Here is a 26,500-nt window from a genome sequence, read left to right as displayed (position 1 = left end):
ATTTCTGTCTCTCTCAGTAAAGCCGGCCCTGTGTGGTCTGTTGCCTTGTCGAAACGGAGGAACATGCAAGGAGGCCCATGATGATTATTACTGTGTGTGCCCATATCCCTTCACTGGAAAACATTGTGAGACCGGTGAGAATTTCCTTATTATAATTATTATGTCAGCTTCTTCTATTCATAGACTGTACATAGACTGTAGTAATGTATATAGTGACTATTATTAGGATAGTGTTGCCTCACCCCCAATTATCTCACGGTTTAACGTTCCAGGACGTATCTGATACATGACACAAAGACTAACAATAAACCTTTATCTTGTATGAGGTTGATCTGTGCCTTATCAGTCATATTTGATTTCAGTAGATACACTTAAGATGGATTTTTCTTCAACTGTGTTTTTATTAAAGTTTTTCCAATAAGACAATAAAACAAATATCATTGAACAGATGTCATGTAAGCAATAAGTTTGTAGATCCACAATAACCCTCACATGGGCTATGTATTAATCTCAGACAAGGTTCAGGAACAAAGGTAGCCATAAAAGAACAATAACCAATATGGAACTAAGTAGTAATGAAGTCCAAAATATAATTTGTCATGGATACGAGACAAGACAAAGGGGAAGTACATTAGCTTAACTCAGATTTTATATATTTCAATCCAGGAATGAGAGGACCTTGCTCATCTGGTCCTTGTCACAATGGAGGTACTTGTTTTCACTATCTGGGCAAATACAAATGTGATTGTCCACCAAACTTCTCTGGCCGACACTGTGAGAAAGGTAAGTTACAGCAGAGGTCATTGGTTTTCCTTTTCCATTTATTTGTGCCTTAGTGGATTACCCGTATATATTCGAGTATAAGTCGACCCGAGTATAAGCCGAGACCCCTAATTTTACCATCAAAAACTGGGAAAACCTATTGACTCGTGTATAAGCCAAGGGTGGGAAATGCATTAGTCACAGACCCCCCCAGTATGTATAAAGCCTGCCCCAGTAGTATACAGCAGCCCCCAGTAGTATACAGCCTGCCCCCAGTAGTATACAGCTTGCCCCCAGTAGTATACAGCCAGTCCCCAGTAGTATACAGCACTGCCCCCAGTAGTATACAGCACTGCCCCCCGTAGTATACAGCACTGCCCCCAGTAGTATACAGCACAGCCCCCAGTAGTATACAGCACAGCCCAGCCTGCCCCCAGAAGTATACAGCACTGCCCCCAGTAGTATACAGCACTGCCCCCAGTAATATACAGCCTGCCCAGCATTAAAAGAAAATAATAAACTTATAAACTCACCCTCCGGTGGCCCCGACGTGCAGCGCTGCTCCCCCGATGTCCACGCGGGTCCTCTTCTGACTTCGGCGCATGTCTTCTGTCTTCACTAACTTCGTGCCGGGCGCCGCCATTGTTCACCCCTGGACAGCGCCTAGTATGATGCGCTGCTGCTGACGTCATACTAGGCGCCGCCTGGAGGAAAAACATGGCGGCGCCCGGCACGAAGTCAGTGAAGACAGAAGACGGGCGCCGAAGCCAGAAGAGGACCCGCGCGGACATCGGGGGAGCAGCGCTGCAGGTCAGGGCCACCGGAGGGTGAGTATATAAGTTTATTATTTTTTAAAGATTTTTTATGACTGTATGACTCGTGTATAAGCCGAGGGAACGTTTTTCAGCACATTTTTTGTGCTGAAAAACTCGGCTTATACACGAGTATATACGGTAATTCATTTTTTAGCATCTTCTAGTCCAATAAGATCATCATCTGTGATTAAGGCATATTAGCTGTGGGCCTAACAAGCATAATCTAACATTTGTATGCCATAGGTAGTGTCATTTACACATCAACATAAGGAAATAGTTTGTTTTCATAGCTATCTTTGTATGGTCACCCAGAGCTTGTTTTGCAGCTTTGTAGTGTTGGCCTTTTACAGTTAGGCTGCATTCACGCGACTGTCGAGGGCAAGTATGTAGGGCCACAAACCTGCGGCCCTACATACGCCCCCCTTAGACGGCAATGGGGTGTACGGAGTGTGCTGCACCGTATCGCTCCTTACACAGGGAAAAGATAGGTCATGTCCTATCTTTCCCTATGTTATGGCGCCATATGTCATGCATCGCTATGAAGAGGGGAGGGGTCACTCATCCTCTTCTCCATCGCGGCAAATGTATATCCAACCAGATACGGCCCTGCGGGCATAAGTTTGTGTGCGTGTAACCTTACTCTAAGTCTACCCTGAGACAATCACTTCAAATCTTCCATTGAATTTAGATGAACTGCCACAGTTCCCCTTTGATATAGGAAAATGTTGCATAAAATCATTGGCAGAAGTGGCAGGGATCTACCTCCTCTTTTCTCCCTTATTGAATTTTTAAAGGAAATCTATCACTTAATTTCACATCAACAAAGCTCCACCGCTGTTTTGTAGAGGTAAACATGCACATTGCAGCTATATCTTTACATTGGTCATCATCAGGTGCCTTAGTTTTAAAACTTAATTTTAGTTTCTTATTACTTTACTATGTCTGTTCAACTTTTTAAGTGCATCTTAACTTTTTCGGACGTGTAAGCCGTATTACTGGCAACTGTAAAAAAAAAAAAAAAATTTAAAAATGAATGGTCCTGTTGATCACCAATGTAAAGATACAGCTGCAACGTGTATGTTCACCTCTACAAAGCAGTGGTGGAGCTTTGTAGATGTGAAACGTATAGGTATGGCTGTAATGTCAACCATTACCTCTACAAACCGGTGGAGAAAAAGGATATCTACCAGATTTACTGATGTATTGATGTATCAAACTTACTTGCTCATCCTTTTGTCTAGGGGATGACCTCGCTTTTGGTATGTCTGGGAATGGACAGATTATCATAAAAAAGACTATAAAAATATTCAGCCTCTTGGCTCCACCACCTGATAATGTATGCCGCCCCCTCCATGCTTATTGCAGCCTGCTCTCGCCGGCTCCCGGACCAGGTTGCACTGTAACACGGAGGGGACGCATACATGTGCTGGGATGACATAGACCGGAGCGCCTCCGGGATGTTTGAGTGTTTTTATGAAGTTCTTTTTACAATAATCTGTCCGTTCCCAGACATAGCACAAGCGAGGTCATCCCCTAGACAAAAGGACAAGCAAGTATGAGACGTTTACCATCAGTAGGACTCATGGTAGATTGATTTCCTTGAAAGTCAGTATTGTCTTGCAGATCTTTACTCCATTTCTATTCATTGTCATGTAGTGTTCCTGAATGTTACTTCACATTCTACTCAATCTTCCCTCAAATTTTCACAATTTTCCTAAAGTATGTATTCGACAAATCTCGTGTACAACAGGTCTACAGTGCAACCATGCTCACTGTCCCACACCAGAACATCTCTACTTATTCCTATACAAACTTGCCATCAGTTTTCTTCTACCTGTAGTTATACATAAAGCTTTAAGGCAACTTATCTTGAAAGAGTAACCCACCATTCTATGATTGATTTAGCATTTTGTGTCCATTCTATATAATATCCTATTATAGCTGACGTGGATTGTGGACCTCCAGAAAATGTAAAATATGCTAAAGTAATTGTAACATCGACATGGCCGGGAGGAAAAGCTGAATACCATTGTAATGAGGGGTACATGATGAGCAGCCCAAACAGCACTCGTGTATGCAGTGAGGACGGCATGTGGAGTGAAGCGCCACACTGTGAGGGTAAGTCTCTTCCTCTACAGTCATAGGATGGTGACTAAGGATTTAGGTTTGTACATGTAAAGCTTTTCTCTTTCTCTGTAGAGATTGATGAGTGTCAGTCACAGCCATGTCTAAATGGGGCGGTGTGCAAGGATCGGGTGTCCCACTTCTTATGTGACTGTCAAGATGGATACAGTGGAAAACAGTGTGAAACAGGTGAGATCCCCTCTGATATACACAAGCAACGGGTAACTGGTCATACTGTGTGATAGCAGTCTCTAGTACATGTATTTGTGTACTATAAAAGCCTATGCACTAGCTACAGATATGATGGATGCACCCAGATTCCATCCCCAATTACTACCCGCTTGTTGGTTACATTCACATAAACAGTGATCACTGCATTCATCTCCATACAATGGCCCAGTTTTCACCAGACCACACATCTTTTGAAGACCACGCCCCTTTTCACAGGTAACACCCCCTTAGTCGGGCAAATCGGAAAAGTGTGGAAAAGAGGTCTAAAAGCCTTGATAAGTGTGTCAAAAAATAGCATTTTTTGGTGAAAATTACACCAGAAGTCTGGAAAACATGTCGTAATACATTCCCCTTATTATCTTATTGTTTACAATGATTGGCTCATGTAAAGTGGGTGAAAGGGGTTTGTTGGCAGTGAAACATATGCTGAAAGCGGGTCTCCTGGGGGTTGGTGGCAATATAATAAAACTGTACTTCCCGCCCCCAACCACACTGGTAGCATCACTCTCATCCTCCGGGAGTTTTTCAGGAAATATTTGAAACTTGTCTTTGGCTTGTGTGAATAGAAGTGCCCGTGCTAGAATGGTATGGATCTGGGTTTGTTATATCTTATATGATTTGGAGTAGAGTATGTCATTAGAAAGATTGGGGCAGATTTACTTACCCGGTCCATTCGCGATCCAGAGGCGCGTTCTCTGCGGTGGATTCGGGTCTTCCGGCGATTCACTAAGGCAGTTCCTCCGACGTCCACCAGGTGTCGCTGCTGAGCTGAAGTCCGCCGAGGTCCGCCCGAGTTCACGATCCGTTGCTGGGTGCAGGTAAGCGTGTGTCCAGCAACACTTTTTTTGTTTTAAATAAGGCAGTTTCTCCGAATCCGTTGGGTTTTCGTTCAGCCACGCCCCCCCCATTTCCGTCCCGTGCATGCCGGTGCCAATGCACCACAATCCGATCGCGTGCACCAAAAACCCGGGGCAATTCAGGGAAAATCGGAGAGTTCGGGTAACCCGCCGTAAAAACGCGATTTGGGCCCTTAGTAAATGACCCCCAATGAGTCTTTATGCACAGACATATAATATATTCCATATATTGATGTTTTTATGGTTAATTTGCAGACATCAATGAATGCTCATCAGATCCTTGTAAAAATGGAGGAACATGCCAGAATTTACTTGGGGCTTACCTATGTACCTGTCCTGATGGCTTTCTTGGTACCCATTGTGAGACTGGTAAAAAAAAAAACAACTCAAAAATGTATTAAATGTTCAGTGTCTTATTAATGGCTTGTAAAAAATATCAAGATCAAAGAAAGATGTAACACACCAGATGTGTCTGAAATTATAGGAATGTTCTATAAACTCTTGATAAGATTCTTTGATCTTACAATGTTTCGTTAATAGGGTGAGCAACAAGTCAGTTTTTGAAGTATTCCCCCAAGACATAGGTTAGCAGTACGGTGTCGGCTCCGATGGCCAAAGCCATTCCTTCTAACTCCCCATGCACGTGCACACTTGGCCGAGTGAATGTTGTATTTTCACTTGTTAGAGGGAATTAACCTCAATGTCTTATTTCCATTGTGAGGCTTGTTGAAGTTGAACATACCCAATCCTTTTCTTCCAGTAATAAACATTATACCAAATTAATATAAGTCAATCATTTCATATACATGAAACGATCAGTGATACCACATGGGTGTGTACTGCAGAGCTAAGACTAAGCACAGACACGTCCGAAGATCAGGAGAACCTTTTGTAATATGATGAAAATCATCTTTGAATTTGTGGAAAACTTTGATGTCTTGGTGCACATCCAAATATTAACCTTTAGTAGAAGGATATCAGTAAAGAATAAGGATGTGCAGTCACTTTTTCTTGCAGGACCATCTTCAAACATCATGAGCTAGAAATCCCAGCCATTATCACATGCCAGTACTGGCTTCTCTTAAAGCAGCTTATTCTTCTCCTCGAGAAGTGGAACATTACAGCATAGATGTTGAATGATTCTGATAATGATGTTTACTACAGGATAAATATACTGAGGCTGCACATTACTGGAATATTAGAATATTCTCTAGAATAATCGGCATTATTTAAAATGTAGAATCTGCAAACAATTCCTAGAATCAATTGGATTTAGGTGGATGCTATGTGGCAAGGAAGATGGATTTTAGATCTATATCACCATTGTGTTCCTGGAGGAGGTTTCCCAGATACCCCACTGCTTCTTATGGCTAGACATCAGCAAATTGCCTGGTCTTTGCCTTTGTTGACAGATCCTGCCTATATTAGTGTTGGTCTATTGATGCAAACACTTTAGGGCACATTTATTAATGGTTTTGTTTCTGTTTTGTGTCCTGCATTTCCAGAGTTTTTATTTTGCATCTGTTGAGTTTTCCGGCAGTCACAATTTTTTTTTGGAATCCCAGCACTTTTCCTGCACTAGTTTTCAGACACTTTTTTTCACATAACTTACAACAAGCTATTCTACCAACTTGTAAACCCCTTCATGAATTTGGTTTGTCATTTCTGTCGCTTATTTGTTCTTCTTACTGTGCGCCAAATACATGAAGGACGTGCTCCACAATGTAAAATTTCAGTCCAAAAAAACCTAAATTGAGGGACAATAACAATCTTACCGCCACATATGAATACTTTCTCCCCTTTGTTCAGATATTATCTACATTTGGAAAATGAATACTAAGTTTGGCTTTTGTTAACTGTAATTGAATGTATTTTTCATTTCTTACATCTCCAGAGCTGGATGGCTGCCAGTCTTCTCCGTGTCAGAATGGGGGCAGGTGTGAGAATCTGGCAGGATCTTACCTGTGCGTGTGTCCTAGAGGTTTCTATGGCTATCACTGCCAGACAGGTGAGTGTGGAAAATATAATACAGGAGTGACAGATTCTAAAAACAACTTTTCCTGTTCAAAACATAAAGGCAGTTACATGACAGTGATGCGGTTTCTAATTCTTCCTGTAAGCACCTCCAAACTACCCATGGTATACACCTACAAGGAAGTCTCCAAGCATCTCTACCCATGTGAAGTTCACAATGGCAAAGACTGTCAGATTTGCATCTATTAAAGGAAATCTACCATCAAAATCAAGCATGATAAACAAGGGACTGGTTTTCCCGGAAGTTTTTTGGCTTTTTTTTTCCCTTGCAGTTCCTTGCACACCATATTTATGAAGTGTCGGCGCCAGAATAATTTTTTGGGGGAATATTTGGTGCATAATTAGAGTAGCGAAAAGCTTGTCTACCAAGTTCTATTTCGCCTTCATGAAAGTGGAGTCAGTTCAGACCCTTTTCGGTGGTGAGCCAATTCATTTAGCCATTGCGCCAAAACCTAACATCCAAGTCTAAATGACTGCACAATTTGTGCGCCACATTAATGGACCCTACAACACTATTAATGAATGCCCCCTGTGACTGTGAGAATATTCTTATATCTGTTATCTGTCGTTTCCTTCCTGCTAAAATCAACTTTAAAGGAATAATTATGCTAATGTTTCTTTTAAATAGTACAGTAATGAAATTAGTATTAGACTATATTACATTTCTTGTAGTTTGTATACATATTTAAAGGTTTTATCTGATCCTCTGCCTAAATTGTGTTTTGCAGTAAGTGACCTATGCTTGCTCAATCCATGTGGCAGCCGTGGTGTCTGTGTGTCCAGTGCAGAAGGTGCAGTCAGCTGTAATTGCCGGACAGGCTATACCGGCATCACTTGTGAGAGAGGTAACATCGCTTTATAAGCTTCTTCTTTTTGTTTCGTTACACAGTATTTTCTGCATTAGCATCAGACCCAACTAATATTTGGTGTCCCACAGGACAATGACAGCCACGGGTAGTAGCTGTGGGCATCAATCTGCCGGATTGACAGTCCGACCGCCAATATATCCGGGTTGAGCAGCTGTACCCGAACACAAATGTTGGGTCCACTGATCTCTACTTATTACCACTGCTGTAAAAATATACTGTACCTATAGAGTAGCCATATATGGATATATTAGTTGGGTTCAATGCTAATGCCGGAAATACCGTGCACCTCTATTTTGTTTCCTCCACAGATTTGTTACCTCCTGTGTCTTTGTCGCTGGGGGCTGTGGGAGAGAACAGTGTATGGGTCTTCTGGACTCCTCCTGAGGAAGTTCCTGGACATTCATCAGATGGTTTTGCTGTAAGCTACATGGCTCCTGATGGCTCCTCAAGGACAGACTTTGTGGAGAGAGGTCAAACAGAGCATGAGTTGCGAGGTCTCACCCCAGGACGTCCTTATAACATCACGATTGTCACCGTGAAACGCAACCTACGCCACAATGACATAAGCCGCCCACTTACACTTTCTGCCCGCACAAGTAAGACATCCAAAGTCCATCTTTTTATGAGACTTTTATAAGTCTGCTGCGCATACATGCAGAATTAAGCATTTATTAAACTCCCCAGGACCACCGACCGTGGACAGACCCCGGGTCATCTCTGTGACAGAGTCTTCCATTACCATATCATGGTCTCTCAACCCGCACAGACACGTGCCTGTAGCACATGTTCGACTGTCCTTACAGCACCCGAATGAAAGGGTTCAGCAAGCAGAGCAGGAGCCTTCAGCAGGAGAATATACATTTAGGTGAGATACCAATGTACATTATATTAATATCAGCCATACCAAGGGGACATTGGGGTATCCTGACTCCCCCAACAATTCATACTATAGTGTAATAGTCCTATAGCTTTTCGCATCGAATCCAAAATTTCATAAACTACAAATTTTAATCTTATTTTGGAAAGTTTTCAGTAGTAAATTCCAACCATGTGTAACCCCTTATGCCCTAGCGATCCACATACTTGGTCTTGATTTGCCACATAGAATGATGTATTACACGGAGCCTGGAAATCTATATAAACTATATAATATATATATATATATATATATATTATTATATATAGAATTAGAATATAGGCCATCATTTCATCATTGTCAATAATATATATTCTTCTCTCCACAGAGATTTATTACCGGGCGAAAAATATTCCATTCAGATCAGTACTTTAAGTAGTGCGGATCCCAGTAACCCATCTTCAGAGAGCCTGCCCAGTGTACCCCTAATAGCTTGGACACGTAAGTCAATACAAAGGGGCTTAGCAGTTTAGGAATGTGTTACATATATGTTCTTACATGAATATTAATACTATTAGTACCTATTCCATTGTTTATCCATGCTTATTACAATGTCATTCTCTTATTCGCCAGGTCCACTTCCTCCCAGTAACTTCTCAGCGGTACTGGTCACAACAAGCACTGTGCACTTGAACTGGGATTCTCCCCCTGATGGCACAGTAGATGGATACATATTTAACGTAACGCACAACCACAGCACCAAGAGTCGCTACATACCTAATGGGAAGATGACGTCGTATACTGTACGAGACTTACAGCCTGGTCAGAGATACCGGATAACCGCGACTGCTCTACGTAACTCTCCACAGGGCCCTGTCAATAGTGACCCTAAGACTTTAAGGATACAGACACGTGAGTATGACGTCCTGCAAGGGGGGTAGATTGCTACCCTCATATGGAGCTTTTCCACTTATTAATTGTCGTTTCTTCTGCAGTGCAGAGGGAGGGTCCTCAGGAACCAAGATGGACCCCTCCTAGGATTTTAAGAAACAGACCCCCACCACAAACACCCCCAGAAATACGCATGTTAACAGAGAGGGGTCCTCCTCCAGCTGAGACACCACAAGCTCACAGGTAACCATATACAGATGTCATCTCCATGTAAACATTGCAAAGTCTTTTAGTCTTTGACGTTCTCCCTGTTCTTCCCATTCTAGGTTTACAGAACTGACAGATGGGAGAAGACGTATCACTGCCAGGTTCAGTCATCTCAACAGATCTATCAACATCACTAAAGGTGCATAGAGATCCAAGCAGAAGCTAATATCAACACTTCATATAAAGAATAATGCAGTCATTTCTGATTTTTTTTCTTCCCCAGAACCTGAAGCTCCAGTTAGAATGGAAAATAATGATGAATCCCCCATTCCTATAAGACAAGCATTGCAACTACAAGACCCCGAGCAGAGTAATGGAGGTAGTATGTAACAGGCTGTCCCTCTGCTGGGCTAAAAAGGGACACAAAATAAGACACTGTTACATAATTTATACGGTTGAAAAAAGACACATGTCCATGGGGTTCAACCAAGGAAGGGATTGGATGAAGGGATTTAGGGGAAACAGTGTTATTTGGGTGTAAAAAGACATCTAGACCCGTCTTGAAGATCTCTGCTGTCCCTGCTGTGACCAGCGCCTGAGGCTGGCTATTCCACAGATTCACAGTTCTCATAGTAATAGTAATTCTGTCTGTCAGAATTATTTATATCATATGTGAAAATGGGTTTTCTATACTGGACAATCACTTTAATGTTTGGGTGTTATATTAGATTCTGTCATGGCTACCATAATGCAATAGCTAAGAGTATATGTGCTTGTTGTCCAACAGGTACCCGGGGAGGCTGCTTGGAAACACCATGCATTAACGGAGGAACCTGTGTGAATGGAGAAATTTGTGATTGCCCACAAGGATATAAGGGGCAGCAGTGCCAGTTAGGTATATACCAAACCTTTTGTCTTATAGTGCACACTACATCCGGTTCCTGCATTTTCAGGCTGCTGTAATCCTTGATTGTGGGGATTCAGTTTTTTTTTTTTACTGCATTCTCTCTAAGTGGAAAGTCAAAACATAATGATCACTCACTGGACTCCCAAGTCAGAAAGATTTTAGAACAAAAGCAAATATCAGTCTGCTCGCCGCGCCACATTCTGCACCTTGTCTATGGGATTTTCTTCTTGGAAACAGACATAATATAAGATGTAACATTGCATTCAAAAATTTTTTGGCATATAATAGGCCAACTAACAAACGGTGGAAAGTTAGTCTCAAAGATGGACAAAATTTACTCTCCATCATCATCAACTAAATTTTATGCATTTTCGGATGTTCTGGTCAAAGGCTACATAAACTATCAGACGGTGTTTGTAAATGTGATGCCGGTAGATGGCAAAAAAGGGACAATTCTGGGAAAGTGATCCTGTAGGTTCATATACCTGGCAATTGTTTACAAACAATCTGGACTTTCTCACCATCCTGACCATACATAGCTGCTCTGCAGCTGGATGAGTAATGACTTCAAAGGTGATTTTAATTTTTTTTTTTATTATTGAGAATATTGTGCAGATTGACTTCAGTTCTCCGGGATAAGTCTCCAGGCCTCTGCTTATAATTAAATCCGTCAACTCTTGGTGCGCGGTCCAGCAGCGAGGGCAGTGATGTTACACAATGTGAATATTATTGTATGGGTCACCAGAGACGGAGTGAGTCATCTGGCGGCCGCACGTGTGTGTATTGGAATATATAAGTGTGTGCGCTGTTACACTCGGTGACACCTTTGCTCTTCAGCCTGCAGAAAGGAATCGTTCGCCTGCACCAGACTCTACTCGGAAACGCTGTCACATCCCGTGTGGGAGGGAGGAGTCTGTCACCACCTGTAAGTGATTAACCCCGACTACATCATTGCACCCTCCTGTCATCACATGGAAGGTGCGGAACGGACTGTTCCATTAAAAGCACAGCGCCGGGAGAGTGGAGTCTCTCCAGAGCCTTTGGTCTGAATTGGCAGGAGACGCTGCACACTACACGAATAGCTAACAAATGTGAATGTTTTCCTGATCAAAGAGATTTATCGTGCCAGTATTTACTCAGCTCCATGCTCTTTAACTCAGAAGTCAGATTTATGGCTTTGTTTAGTTTCAGACAATTTTACTAGAAGGCATTAGGAAGTATAATTATAGTATCAAATGGTGCGCAGGACCACAATGTACAGGAGGTACCCACCCGTGTACATTGATAAAGACTTATATTATTACACAGAGGATAATCAGACAGAAGAGGGGACCCAAGGCTGAGGTGACATCTCCACTCGTCATTTCGCTATAGCATAGAATAGCAGAAGTCCTTCCGTTTCCATCTGTTCAAGTAGACTTGCATTGGTGGAAGGATCCTTTAAGTAATGATTCAGTCATTCTCCAGCAGCTTTAAAGGGGTTGCCACTAATGTTTACCTGGGTTATTTAATGTGCATTTAAGTGTTGAAGTAGGATATTAGGTAATTTACCAATATACATCTATTAATAGTTCTGCACCGATTTCTTGATATGTAAAGTGCCTTTTACCTCATCACCAAGACATTCCTGTCCATAACATGGCCGCAGATGGAGAATCATGTGATTTCCTTTTTTTTGGAGGTGATTCCCTTTTTTTGGAGGGTCATCTGTCCATGAACAATCATCCTGCCAGGACCTTATGATGGTATTCATGAATATAAGGTCCGACAATCCATCAGCACCAATTTTATGGTCAGGTATGTTTGGCTGATGAGGTAAAAGACAGGAAGATTCACTTTACATATCAAGAAAGTTGTGCAGAACTTGTACTAGATGTATATTGGTGAGTTAATATCCTCCCCCAGAGTGTGCAACACTATAAAATAATGTGCCGCAACGTGCACAAAGAAAGTGCAAACTACAACTAGGCCCAGTGCACCAGTTTTTATATATCTGGGCCATTATGCATTACGTAAGCTGAAAAAAAAATAAAATAAAATTCTGGTGCTATTGGCACGACAGCTTTACACCTTGACATCATTTATCAACCACTTTCTATGGTTTGCGTATTATCACAATTAACGATTAAAAAAAGATAAAGGGGACTAAAGGATTAACCCTAAAAAGGGCTGTCCTTACATACATTAGAGGCACCTACCACCTTATAGGTAGATCCATGATGGTAGGTTTCCTTTTACAAATTGGTGTGAGCAATGTCAAAATTATAGATTTGTCACAATATTTTCAACATTTTATGATGAAGTTTTCACAAGTTTCTAGCTTCATTTTCTACTTGTTTTTCCCTTTGAAGGTACAGGCGGGTGTATAAGGTACAACATGACGTCTGCTCCAGAGAAATCTGTGAAGGCACTGCCAGAGGACGACTAAGTAAGTGTGAAGAGTAACTGCTCGTCACTACCTTGCAATTTACCTCCAAGGACGTGGTAGAAAGATACAGGATTTGGAAAATGTTCATTTCATTTTTTAGTGTACTTGTTACAAGGGTTTTCCAAATATCGAACTATAAAACTAACTTTACTTCAGAGATAGTGACTGCAGGATATCATAAGCTCAGTCCACCTATTGCTTTCACCATAACAAAGATCAGTAATTGTATTGCTAGATCCCCTTCAGGGGGTTGGCTGCTGTTCTGCACATTTTTGTAAGTGGGGACAGGAGCTGAATATCAGGTAATTTAGCAATATACATCTTTGGATAGTTCTGCACCGCTTTCTTAAAATGTAAAGTGAAGCCTCCTGTTTTAAATGTCTTTTGCCTCATCTTTACTATTGCCATCCTTGCCCATAAAATGTCCACAGCTCATGTGATCCTAACTGCCCATAACTAATCAGCCTGACAGGACCTTAAACAAAATCTACTTGATAGACTTATTAGCATAATTGTTGAAGTTGATGCTAAGAGGAAGGAGGCCATGGATAACAAATAAAAGATTACCACAGTCACAGTGCCTGGGTCTATGATTAGGTGCCCCTGGTTTTTTTAAACGATGAATTTTGGTGGTAGATTTCCTTAAAGTTTGTATTCATAAATACCATCATAAAGTCATGGATAGTTGAGATGACATGACCCTTCGTCTTCATCGATTTTAAGGACAGCTATGTCTGGCTGGTGAGATTAAAGTCATATCTGAACCAGGGGCTTCACTAAACATATCAAGAAAGCAGAGCAGAACCATTAATAGATGTAGATTGGTAAATTACCTCATATCCTGCCCCTCACACACTTACACACACACTGTTTTATGGAAGGGCATTTCTTGTTATAACAGATGTATATACATACTATAACTTGTAGTGTATGTGTTGTAGTATATAGGAAGATAGGAATTGGGGTCTTTTACAACATCAAATTAACTTCCATGTTTTCCCTTAATGTACCCTAAAAGGAAAATGGTTCCTTGCAGAAAACAAAAAAACACCAAACTCTCTAGCAGTCACTTCTTCACACCCATCCCTTGATATAACAGACCGCATGCTACATTCATGTGTAACTGGAGTCTGTGAAATTGATCTACTTATCTTTTTCTTAGAGAAGAGAGTACCAAGCAAACCTTGAAGTACAGATTAGGTATGTACTGAAATTATTTTAAGTCCTCTTCTTAAATATATATGCTTTGGAAACTAAACCATGCTTCTACATAAGAAACTATGTGTAATCTTTAGCTCCTCCTGCTCTATAACATGCTGCCTCTAGATAGGACAGTATTTACAATCTGCTCAGCTCCTCTCACTCCATAACATGCTGCCTCTATATAGGACAGACAGTGTGTGATCAGATCCAACTGCTCTATAACATGCTGCCTCTATATAGGAGAGATACTGTGTGATCAGATCCTCCTGCTCTATAACCTGCTGCTATGCACAATCTGCACATTAGTAGTAAACAGATGCCTAGTGTCTGTAAATAGATGTTATAATGTATAAGGACAATGGAAAAGGCTTTGTTGTTAGATCAAATAGTTTTTTATTATAATGAAAACAAAAAAAAACTTCTGCTCCCATTTATATTGAGGCAATTGCTTTTTATGTCTTAAATAATAATGACCATTGATCTTGTATTTGCAGACACAGAAGCACTAGCCACTGTTTGGGGGATGGATTCACAAATCACATGGCCCCATGTGAGGCACTGAGCTCGTCTGCCCCCTCTCCCCAAACTTGTGGGACCCTGCAACTTATCCGAGTATGCAAATGCACGTGTGGTACCGGCCATGTAGGACCAAAGGAGAAACTATCCCATTGGCCTCCTCTGTTGGGGTCCGGTGGGTTGACATACTCTATTTTCTCACCAGCCAAAGATCTGCAAGACCAATACCCCCTCCCCTGCAGGATTGGTGATTTGTCAGACAATCACCAAATAAATCAATCATCTCTCGCCACGCTCAATGACCGGGCCCAGCGCTGGCCCCAATATTGGAATATGTAGCACAAGACTCCCCATATCCATTTCAGTTTCCTTCGCTCCGGCCTGCAGAACGTTCCTCCATGAACTAGCACAGGTAAAATGGATTCATATATGGGAAGCCTCTCTTCTCCGATGACCACGTCTCTGCTGCTCTGTTTCATCGATGCATCTGCAAGTGCAGTCTGAAATGGTAAAACTGCTCGATAACTATGTAGCTTAGAGATTGATAGGAAAGCACCAGACAAATCAAGAAGCTCGTTGTGCAATTTCTCAGACTTTATTATTATTATTTGAGACTCTGAAGCATTTGTGTAAGTGGGACGCCCACCAGCCGAGGAGATGGGTAAGGAATGGCTTCTTCAGGATGATAGGACCAAGTCCCACGCGCACTGTAGCAGCAGTAACTCAGAGCGTTGTACACACTTCACCAGCTCAGGCAGCAGCTTGTAAGGGTTGTACCTCCAGGTGAGGAAACGACAGCACTCAGAGCTGCACCAAAGAAGATTGGGCTCTAACATTGTGTGTGTTACGGTTTGCTGTCAGATCATTGCTTTTTTTTTTTTGTTTTTATAATAAAACATTTTATAAAATAAATGCATTATGACTCTTTGTACAAGGTCCAGGGGATCATAAGTTATCATGTGGGCCATAAGGGGTCAGATCTCCAATTATGTTTGTACAGGGTGTGTGGTTGTGTACTTAAAGGGAACCCGTCACCAGATTTTTCCCCATTAAACTAGCCTCCTCAGGTAGGGGGTGACCTGTCCTTTCTAGGTGATATTTTATAGGTAAATGGATACAATTTCACATAAGAGCGGGAAATCTAGAAAGCACCATCTATACCCTACCTAAGGGGGCTGGTAGTTAGTGGGGTAAAAGCTGGTGACTGTGTTTTTAAGCAGCAGGACTTCAATTACTCCAAATTCTGGTTATGGCAATGAAGGAATCTCAAGGATTTATTGAAACCAATATGCTTATTTCCTTTAAGGCACAACATAGAATAAGTTTTATTATCACAAAAGTCTATTTCTTCTTATGGCGGCGTTTTGATTTATAACCCCGCACATTTTCTTCGGAGTCTTCATTTTCACTTGCCGAATCATCGTCATTATTGATCAGCTCATCTTCCTCATCCTCAATGTCCTGTTCACCTTCATGTTCCTCTCTCTCCAGAATTTTTCGAAAAGTGTCAAGTTCTTCGGATGAGGAATGTGCCACACGGGTGAGGAAATCCTCCTCGGAGAGTTGGATGACATCCTTCAGTTTGGGGTTAGAAGGAGGACACACCCTTTTCTTGTCAGGAGGCTGGAACTTACCAAGACGTTCCAGGAACTGGTGACGAACTTTTATCTCGTTAACCGAGGTTTCAAAAACTTGAGAGGAAATTATGTCCTGATGCTTCGCACCCATGCGGAAATATACATACTACGAGAGGAAGAAATGTACATGTAAATCTCTAGTGGAACTGACAAGCTTAATGTTCATCTCTTTTTGCCTTCCCTTGCATTATAAAATTTTGTGCAGCATTGCATTCTATATAATTACAGCGCCCCCACTAGTTCCTGCCAAACCCCTTAAAGGAAATCTACCAAAATCCATCATGATAAACCAGGGACACTTACTCACCGTGACTGGTAAACGTCTTATATTTATTGTCCATGGCCTCCTTCCTTCTTAATATCAACATTTAAAATGTTAAATGTGTGTTAAGGGCTCTGGGGGTATTACCAGAGCCCCTCCATGCCATAGTGTTACACTACGATCTCACACAATGGGAGAGGGAAGTGCTACAGCACAATAGATGGTGCACATTTTGCAGGAATTATCATCTATGGCCACTCACCTGAAACAAGTCTTCTATATGGCTGGGATCTTGAGTCAGAGTTTCGGGAGCTGCATGTAGGATTTTCAGTACCTGCAGTGATGTAAACTGGCATCTATTCTTGAGGCAATGTATCACAGCTTGTAGATGGGAGCGGGGCACTGATAGAAGAGCCGGGCATCTTGAAAGGGAGTTCTGAAGAGATCCTATATGGAAGAATATCAGAAGAGATAGTAGACATCAAGATGTCATGTTATAGTCAGGTTTCACTCATAAAACTAAAGCTAACTTGATCTATGTCCTACACTTCCTTGACAATGACAATTATCTTAAATGCCCGCTCCCTTTTCACATAAATCTAGAGTATTATATTGCATATTATTATTATTGCATACATGCTTGCAGGTTGTTGAAAGAACCCACTATAGTAAATTGCAACCTGGATCATCATCATCTTACCTTCACCAAGGCCAAGGACCCTCAGAGCATCTACCCTGTTTCTCAGCTCCTTGTCCGTCATCTTTAATAGCTCTGGTCTTTCTTCCAGTATTCTCAGTACTGTTTTGGGGCTCAGTCCAATGAAACAGAGTTCCTTGATGTTGGGCATCTTGTGTTGAGGGCATCTCATACCCTGGATCTTCTCAGTTTGCTCCTCAGAGAACCCAAGGTCGAGAAGTGCCTGTCTAGCAATAGGAATACTAGACATGCTCCTCAAACCTAGACTAGTCCGGCTGAATACAATGACGCGTCTGAGACACAGGGACACCTACAAAAGGTCACAAGAAAAATCATCAGGAAGATCACGTGTAAAACATATGAAGGAGTCCTGCAGGAGGAACACTTCTAGGAATCTTAGAAAATAATCTACAAAAGAAAACAGTCTTCAGAACGAAGGGTCTTCTAACCTGTAAAAACTATTGGTATAAATTGGCAGATGGCTGTGTCAGAGCTAAGCTGCCCCTTTTTTCCCTGCTGAACCCCTTTTGTTGGCGTTTCCATCTGTCCCATGTCAGACAGTACAAAAATCTGATCAGAGGAAAATGCTTCTTTCTCCACTTAAGCTCTTAGCATCCTCCCCTCCAAACCTGCTGTTCTCTCCCAAATTCTGAATTAATTCAGATAACATACCACAAGAGCCTTTATATAAGTAGTTGCTCAAAGAAGATATTATTATTACAGTATTATAATTCTTCCTTTAGTTATATAGTGCAAACAGATTGGTCAGCGCTGCACAGAACTTGCCAGAATGGTCCCCAATGGGGCTCACAATCTAATCAACCTATCAGTATGTTTTGGAGTGTGGGAGGAAACCGGAGGACCCAGAGAAAACCCACACAAACACAGAGAGAACATACAAACTCTATGCAGATGTTGACCCTGGGACTTGAACCCAGGACCCCAGAGCTGCAAGGCTCTAATGCTAACCACTAAACCACTGTCCTGCCCATACACCTTTAATAGGTTGTCCACATTAGGATGCCAGAGTAGGAGTTTCCTATACTTTTACCTATTACACATCTCTACCATGTCATCACGAATGCTGGAAGTAAGAGCCTTAGAGAAGTCATTGACGTTGCCAGCTCTCTAGAAAGCCGACAGAAACTTGACAAGGCCATAAGAAAATAAAAAATAATGCTATCCTGTTCCTGACGGTCTGCCATGTGCCATTGACTGCAGACTATTATGTATTCTGTTACATGCCGCCACTACACGGTAAATGTAAAATACATTAAGGTTTTATAATGTACTTCACAGGACAATGTGACCCCAAGCGAGATGTTTGCTGGACCAGAGGAATACTAATACGGTGACTGGAAGAAAGGCATCATGACAAGTGTTTACCAGCCGGGATGGCATCCATGTACCCATATGTTTGGCAGATCGGTCTTTCCATTTGGAGTTTTGACAGGATATAAACATTTCTACTCAAATTTATTTTGGTTTTGCTATAAAACATAACGGTTGCTTGAACATGATAAAACAATGGTGTCTGGAGAGAGTGAAACGGAGGCTGAGCGTATTACTAACAATATATGGATGGATGGGACTATAGGTCAGAATAGCCCACAGGAACATCAGACGTCAAGAGGATATTAAAGAAGTCCCCAGTCATAGCCAATTCATTGATTAATACATGGTGCGGGGCCCGAGGGGAGGAGCAGGACGCATTTACATTGTATTCGTGGAACCTGGAGTCCTGCTCCTCCCTTCAGGCCCTGCACAAGGTATAATTCACTGAATCCGCTGTGCCTGAGGTGTTCCTTTAATACTCCATAAACATGAAAGAAGGTGCATGTCAGAACAGCATCACTTTTCACCATTGGTCGTTTCTGGTATCGCAGTTCAGCTCATTTTAGGAGGACCTTTCACCACCTCCATCTCTTTGCCTCCTTCGATAGTTGCTGCTCCATCAGTGTCTTTTTCATCTAGTCCCTGATCATTCAGTGCTGCACTTGTCAGCATTAGTTCGGCTCTTTACTGTCAGATGGGCGGTCCTGAGTTGAATCCCCTTCCCCAATAATCGCACCAATAGCTCAGTATTGTGGGCGCTATAGAAGAAATTCTAACCCAACCCAAAGTGAAAAGTGAGCTGACATACAAAACAGTCCATCAACACAATGCAAAGCTATTGAAATGGTCTGAAAGCAGAAAATAAATCATCAGAAAAACATAATTAAACATTTTTCAAATAGATAGTTTATAGCAAAAGGAAAACATAAAGAAGGAATATAAACCCAAACATCAGGAATCGGGTGCCTAGGGGAACACCTCCGTGACGCTGCTTTATAAAGTGCCATTCTGATGGTAGATTTCCTCTACAGTATATATTTTTATGCCCCACAAGCCCCCTATAAATCTCTCATGAGTTCAAATACACATCACATACTCACCTATTGATTCCTATTGCAGCCCATCTTTGCGGCATTGTGTTGCTGATGACAGACATGCCGCACATTTGGGTCACATGTCTTTGCATGACGCCTTACACCTACATAATTCATGTGCAATGTCATACAGATCACAGCGATGGAATTCCTGTGCTCCTTTACATTGGAATACATCTGCTGTGTAACAAGACAACACAAAGACAACACTCGGGTCTTAGTAAAAAAAAATATTTATTAAACACAAAAGATGTAGGCAAGAGCAGCCGGCAAAATATACATGATAATACTAAGTGTGACAAACTGCTACAATAGTACAAAAGACGTGGCGCAGACCACACATGGTACAGGAGACGCAGCCTCGGAGATCTGTACAGGATCCTCATCAGTTTATCCTGCAACGTGAGGGAACATTGTGGTTACACAAAGTAGCAGATTAAAGCATCTACAGCGCAGCAATGGTATAGAGACTGTAAAATGACATGAATCAGACAGAACAAAGAATATTATACTTCATTGTAAAAGGCTATGTCCTTTTAAATCCACCAAAACCAGAACACCCCCCCACACACAGTACCTTCTAGATGTATTTATAGGTGTTCCATTGATGCCTTTGTACATGGGATTAGCGCCAGTATTCCTGTAAAAAAGACTTTTACTGATATCCACTGAAGAGAATGGGGGGCCGGGATAGAAGTGTCAGTTGGGCGGGGTAGCCTGACTGTATGCTGGAGCTCCCCACCTCCATGACCGGATCTTAGGAACAGAGGGTATCAATAAGTCTTTTCAGAAGAATGCTGCCTCTAATCACATGGATAGTTATCAGAGGAACACGTAGAAGACATCTAAAAGATACTGGAGGACAGAAGTGTTGGAGATAAAACTGTTCCAGCTGTCCATAGAAACCAATCAGAGCTCAGCTTTAATTTTATAAACAACCATAGGAAAACGAAAGCTCAGTTCTGATTGGTTGCCATGGGCAACTAGAAAAGTTCTGCTCTCAGGCACTTCTGATGAATCTCCCCCACTGTGTGTGGTTTGTGGGGTGGTCACTGGTGACAGGTGCCCTTTAATTCTGTCATGATGGCAGATCATAGAGTACACATTGTACATATACAGTATAAGTTGTCACCTTACAGGAGAATAATGGAGGCCTCACACCTAAGGCTTCAGTCTTTACCTGAGAAGTATTCGGCCACCACTTTATCCCTCTGCACCGTACCCTCCATTGTATCATCCTCCGTAGATTCATCTTTGATGGAAGGTCGGAGATCCTGCGCCAGGTCCACCTCAATGTTCTTCACTACTGCGATATTGTGTATAATACAGCAGACAAGTATGATTTTACTGACTTTCTCAGGGTTATACAGGAGAACCCCATTGGGATTGTCCAAACAGCGGAAGCGGCTTTTCAGGACATCGATAGTTCTCTCCACCACAGAATACGTGGCGCTATGTGACAAGTTGTAACGTATTTCTGACTCTGTAGAAGGCATCTCAAATGGCGTTAGGAGCCAAGGTTTAACGCCATGTCCCGCATCCCCTGGAAAACAGGTCACATCATATAGTTACATTACACATTCTCACCATTAAAGGACATAATGTGACTATTATTGTATCAAGGACTAAATGGAATATTGTATGTGAAATAACTGCTAATCTATAGAATCACATGCAAAAACAAAAAAACGGCACCGTATAACAAGCATTTCGAACCTGTCAAGTTAGATTGTTAAGCTGTACATGTAAACAAGAATGTTCCTATTCACTGACAGGCCACAGGGATTTAATTTACTGTAAGGCTCCGCTTCAAACTGTTAGATACTTGGTTAGAAGCCTTTATTGTAGATTCCATTTAAAAAAAAAAAAAAACTGACTAAAAAGTCCTGCATGTAAACTTAAAGGAAATCTACCAGCAAAATCCAGCATGATAAACCAGGGACACTTACTCATAGACCCAGGAAATGTGACTGTGGTAATCAGCTTATGTTAATTATCCGTGCCCTCCTTCCTTCTAAAAATTAACTTTTAAAATAATTACATATAGTTTATACGGTTGAAAAAAGATAAACGTCCATCAAGTTCAACCAAGGAAGGGAAGGGATTGGATGAGGTAGGAATTTTATGGAAACAATTCCATGTTACAACATAACCATCAATGTTAATTAGATGTAAAAAGGCATCTAGACCCTTCCCGAAGCCCCTCCGTGCTGTAGATTCACTCTAGTAACACCCCCCGGAGCCCTTCAGGCTAAGCATAATGGTAAAGGTTGATATTAGAAGGAAGGAGGCCATGGATAACAGATATAAGAAGATTACCACAGTCACGGTGCCTGGATCTATGAGTAAGTGACCCTGGTTTATCATGATGGATTTTGGATTGTAGATTTCCTTTAAATAGGACTCAAAAGGAACCAATTAAAGTCTGTGGGAATCTTTTGGCTATGTCTCCTGTCTATCATTTTGATCCCCTTTAATAAGGCCATGTTATAGCTGAAGTAATCTAGTTAAACTGTATTGAATTTCCATAAATTGTGATATAGAGATTATACTATGATGTATGAAAATCCATAGTAAAAAACTGCAGCATAAGGAGCATGATTATGTGCTCAATACATAAGCTATTAAAATTAGTGTTAAAATATCCGGAAACCCCAGAAAGAAATGGAGTGGGAGTCACGCACTCTAGTGAGGGAACCTGTTCTTGTGATCAGTAGAGGATCCGGAGGTCAGACCACTAGCGATCACACATATACAACTCTGCATGAGATGGACAATACTCACCCAACAACCAGCCATCAAATTCTCCTTTCTCGAATCTGTCATAAATTCCAGACTCTTTCAGGACTGAAGAGTCATGTGTGGAACCAGGACACTGTGAAACTACATCCAAAATCCTCATGTCTGCGTCACATATAATCTGCACGTTGATGGAGTGGTAGTGTTTCTTGTTGCGATACATCTGCTCCATCTCAGAGGGTGGTGATATGGCAATATGTGTACAACCCACTGCTCCCAGGACATCTGGAAACCCACTGATGCCCTGGAAGCCTTGCTTTACCAGCTGTAAGCCGGCAGTGTCACTCGGGAACTTTATGAACTGGTCAGCGAGTTTCAGAATAGCGGATATAACCTCAGAAAGCGCGCGGCTGAAGGTGCTTTGGGTTATGCCACCAGCTTCTGCCACGTGGCTCTGTAAGGACCCGCTGGTGAAATAGTGGAGGGCACAGAGTAATTTCACGATCCCCGGAACGGCATTACTTCTCTTGGTGGTCGAGATCAAGTCTTTCTTGATGAGTTCATATAGAGACATTATAACATCTGAATTAAGGCGGTAACGTTCTTTGATATCGTGCTCATCGATTTCAGACAGACTGATCCTTGCAGGGAATATTCTCCTGCGCCGACGCCTTCTTAACAACTGCCTCCGATTTATATCATTATTACTTTCTCTGTACGGACGTGGTGGGGGCTCATAGCGAATCTCTCCACGGACTTGTTCACGCCGGGCTCTTAGTCTTCTCAGAATCAGATACGGCACCGTCAAAAACATGATGAACCAAAAAGTGGATCCTGTCCGGGATGAGATGAACACAAAGTGAGAAACCAAGACAGAAATATAATGTAATATATTTTATAGGGGGGTCTTTAGTATTGCAGCTTACACCCAGGATATGTCCTTTACAGAATACACAGTACTCTCCATAGAAGATGCCATACTAAACACCCCCTCAAACTATGGTATCACATTACATAAAAAAGTGAAATTTACTTACAATTGCTGAAAGCGATGAGATTCTTAATAGTAGTGAAGGGGTAAACATGTAAATGAAGTAACTTTCTTAAAGATGGTGGATCCGGATGGGTTTCTTCATCCACATGTGTAGCTGGGGAGATGCTTGACGTTCTAAAGAAACAGAGACACTTCCGGGAGTAACACCTTGCTGTGTATCACATGGAATAAAGACTCAACGGCGCAAAGGCAAATCTTTTTCACTTTATTTCGAGAGCGAAGTGATATGGTCCATATGGGTCTCAGACGGCACAGCCATGACGGTAAAGGAGGACATAGAGACAATCACCTTCCTTGGACTCAAATGGTGACGTAGACAGCGATACGCTGAAAAGTTCTACAATACGTCAATGGAATTTTTAGTTTGGCATTGATTAGCGGTGCCATGTCCGAACCTACTCAAACTGTGTGATAAAGCAGGAGGGACAGAACCTGCTTCAGTCCATTTATTCCAGGTAACAGCAGTACAGTAATAATATCATGCCAGCGCATAACCTGCCATGCCAAACCTAAATTGAGCAAATTGCGCATTACAATGATAAAGGTGGAAGTGGTCCTGGTCACACTGGGGCACAGTGGAAGATCAGGCCCTACAGAACACATGAGATAAGAGATGAATATTCAGCACCAGTGATAGCACACAGTTCAGACCCCGCTACAGGATGGAGAAGGGGTGGATATCCATGTTGCCTCTCTGCGGCCTGTTAATGTAAGCCGCCACCTACGAATTCAGTGCAGCCTGGTCCTGTCCACCGTTCATCTGCGGATCAGTGGCTGCAATGAACACGGAGGGGGCGGCTTACATTATCAGACTTTCCGGTGACATAAAATGGGACGCCTCCCGCTCATTTGACTACTTCTATAAAGTCTTTTTTAAGAGAATCTGTCCATTCCCAGAGACGTACCACAAGCGAGGTCATCTCCTGCAGACACAACGAGCAAGTAAGATTGAGACATCTACCATCAGCAAATCTGAGAGTAGATATCCTTTAACATATTCCATTAATGCCCATCTTTAATTTGAGATGGTGGGGGGGGGGGGGGACACAATGGTGCAAAAGACAATAACCGAAGCCATTAGAGGAAATCTACCATCAAAATCCAGCATGATAAACCAGGGACACTTACTCATAGATCCTGGCACCGTGACACTCTTCTTATGTTTGTTATCCATGGCCTCCTTCCTTCTAAAATCAACTTTTTTTACAATTATGCTAATGAGTCAAAGGGCTCTGTGGTGGTGGGGTGTTACCAGAGCCCCTTCCTTTAAAAGGTCCATTGACATGAATGGGTATTTTAATGGATCCCATAAGGCCCCAGAGAAAAGTTTTGATCCCATAAGGTCCCAGTGAGACAAAACGGTCTCTGATTGGAGACTTCATCCCAGAACATTAGGCACAAACATATTTTCCTTGTTTCTGAGTCCCGGACCAACCAATGGGGCTTGATGAAGAATGCAGATGTCAGCGCTGCCTTGGGGCTTATTCAGACAGGACATCTTTTTTTATATTGGTTTTTCACCCAGCATGCACCAGTTTTTACTTATGCAGATAAGTTCGCAAAACACAGATGTCGTCCGTGTGCGTTCATTTTCTTGGATGTTACAGATTTTTTCGGAATTGTTTTTATTTTTTGCAGGACTAAGATGTACACACTGTGTGAATAAGCCCTGGAGGTGCAGTAATGGCAGCGCACATTTCTCTGCAGTCTCAGAGTACACTTTGGCCATAGTTCATACTGTAAGGGAGGATTTCTCTGCACAGATGTGAAGCTTGTATCATACTCCGCCATGTCCTCAGTGATACAGTGTCCCCGCATAACACCACATGGCAATGACACAGAATGTGACCCACACACAGGAGCGGCACAGCAGCTGTGCGCCAGCCACACACACAGAGAACCACAGCCAGGCCACGGAGGAACTACAAGTCCCAGCGCCCCCTCCTACTCACCATTGTCACAGGACGAGCATTCCTCTGCCTCCTGTACTCCTCGGGCTGCAACAAAGCTCACGCCACAAGAGGTGAAAGGACCTTCGGTGACGTCAGCGTCACGTGCTGGGTCACATGTCTGGCAGGAGGCGGCGTGTGTACACTGCATATATACATGTAATATATAACTGTACACTACTTATATACATGTAATATATAATGTACACTGCATATATACATGTCATATATAACTGTACACTACTTATATACATGTCATATATAATGTACACTACTTATATACATGTAATATATAACTGTACACTGCATATATACATGTCATATATAACTGTACACTACTTATATACATGTCATATATAATGTACACTACTTATATACATGTAATATAGGACTGTAATACATGGCTGTGTACACTGCTTATATACATGTAATATATAACTGTACACTGCATATATACATGTAATAAGCTGTGTACACTGATTATATACATGTGATATATAACTGTACACTGCGTACATAGACGTAATACATAACTGTGCACACTACTTATATACATGTAATATAGAACTGTGTACACTGCTTATATACAGGTAATATAGGACTGTAATAGATGGTTGTGTACAGAACCTTCAACATTATTTGCTTTTCCTGCTGTAACCACTAGGTGCAGTTTGTGTTACTATCATGCAGAGGGCAACACATTCATGAAGACCGGAGGAAGGTCTCCATGAATGTGGCACACGCCCAAAGTGCAAGGACAGTGTGCCCCAGATTTTTTTTTCTGGTGCACTCAGTTTCGGTTGGACTTGCCGACGCAAGGACACCCGGAACGTCCCTTTCTGTGCACTGGATTGTGTTGTGCACAGTGCAGCCACGACGCAATACTAGTGCAGACACTTCAGAAATACTAATACTAATTTGCACATGTATTTATGTGCAGTCTACCCCGTGTAATAAACCTGGCCTAATAAGTCTTCATTGCACTGCAAATAAATGGAATAAAAATGCTCAGTTATTGCATATGCAATTTGAC

General features: G+C 42.0%; 2 protein-coding genes across 6 annotated transcripts in view; one reads left to right on the top strand and one right to left on the bottom strand.

Annotated features, from left to right (window-relative positions):
* SNED1 (sushi, nidogen and EGF like domains 1) overlaps window positions 1–15,594 on the top strand; it is an 88,739-nt gene extending 73,145 nt beyond the window's left edge. For 3 of the 4 annotated variants that reach the window (XM_072143223.1, XM_072143222.1, XM_072143220.1), the window contains 19 exons: window positions 18–134; window positions 667–783; window positions 3,519–3,695; window positions 3,777–3,890; window positions 5,045–5,158; window positions 6,684–6,797; window positions 7,552–7,668; window positions 8,001–8,288; window positions 8,377–8,557; window positions 8,937–9,049; window positions 9,182–9,460; window positions 9,544–9,682; window positions 9,766–9,845; window positions 9,930–10,028; window positions 10,434–10,541; window positions 11,391–11,478; window positions 12,905–12,981; window positions 14,144–14,181; window positions 14,679–15,594. In XM_072143223.1, the coding sequence (XP_071999324.1) occupies window positions 18–134; window positions 667–783; window positions 3,519–3,695; window positions 3,777–3,890; window positions 5,045–5,158; window positions 6,684–6,797; window positions 7,552–7,668; window positions 8,001–8,288; window positions 8,377–8,557; window positions 8,937–9,049; window positions 9,182–9,460; window positions 9,544–9,682; window positions 9,766–9,845; window positions 9,930–10,028; window positions 10,434–10,541; window positions 11,391–11,478; window positions 12,905–12,981; window positions 14,144–14,169 (2,348 nt within the window). In that variant the 3' untranslated portion in view covers window positions 14,170–14,181; window positions 14,679–15,594. The remainder of the gene's footprint in view (window positions 1–17; window positions 135–666; window positions 784–3,518; window positions 3,696–3,776; window positions 3,891–5,044; window positions 5,159–6,683; window positions 6,798–7,551; window positions 7,669–8,000; window positions 8,289–8,376; window positions 8,558–8,936; window positions 9,050–9,181; window positions 9,461–9,543; window positions 9,683–9,765; window positions 9,846–9,929; window positions 10,029–10,433; window positions 10,542–11,390; window positions 11,479–12,904; window positions 12,982–14,143; window positions 14,182–14,678) is intronic. The other variant, XM_072143221.1, reaches the window with a different exon arrangement.
* Window positions 15,595–15,947: 353 nt separating this feature from the next.
* Window positions 15,948–25,605, bottom strand: MTERF4 (mitochondrial transcription termination factor 4). Of its 2 annotated transcripts, XM_072143224.1 has the most exons (5): window positions 25,471–25,599; window positions 23,502–23,632; window positions 22,510–23,298; window positions 20,906–21,268; window positions 19,941–20,120 (listed from the first exon to the last, which is right to left on the bottom strand). In XM_072143224.1, the coding sequence occupies exons 3-5, from the start codon at window positions 23,276–23,278 to the stop codon at window positions 20,116–20,118; spliced, it is 1,137 nt and encodes a 378-aa protein (XP_071999325.1). In that variant the 5' UTR covers window positions 23,279–23,298; window positions 23,502–23,632; window positions 25,471–25,599; the 3' UTR covers window positions 19,941–20,115. The 2 variants fall into 2 exon arrangements, with proteins under 2 accessions (XP_071999326.1, XP_071999325.1); XM_072143225.1 differs by lacking the exons at window positions 19,941–20,120; window positions 20,906–21,268; window positions 22,510–23,298; window positions 23,502–23,632 and adding exons at window positions 15,948–16,443; window positions 16,862–17,046; window positions 17,300–17,606 and having other exon boundaries at window positions 25,471–25,605.
* Between the last annotated feature and the right edge of the window lie 895 nt (window positions 25,606–26,500).

This window comes from Engystomops pustulosus, chromosome 3 (assembly GCF_040894005.1).
Source record: "Engystomops pustulosus chromosome 3, aEngPut4.maternal, whole genome shotgun sequence".
Lineage (NCBI taxonomy): Eukaryota > Metazoa > Chordata > Amphibia > Anura > Leptodactylidae > Engystomops > Engystomops pustulosus.
This window is presented reverse-complemented; position numbering and strand designations above follow the sequence as displayed.

Bases quoted from the DNA above. Each gene is read 5' to 3' on its own strand.
- MTERF4 (XM_072143224.1), bottom strand. From the start codon at position 23,278: ATGTTTTTGACGGTGCCGTATCTGATTCTGAGAAGACTAAGAGCCCGG. The intron at 21,269-22,509 runs GTGAGTATTGTC...CCTGTTTTCCAG, and splicing joins ATTTGATGGCTGGTTGTTGG to GGGATGCGGGACATGGCGTT.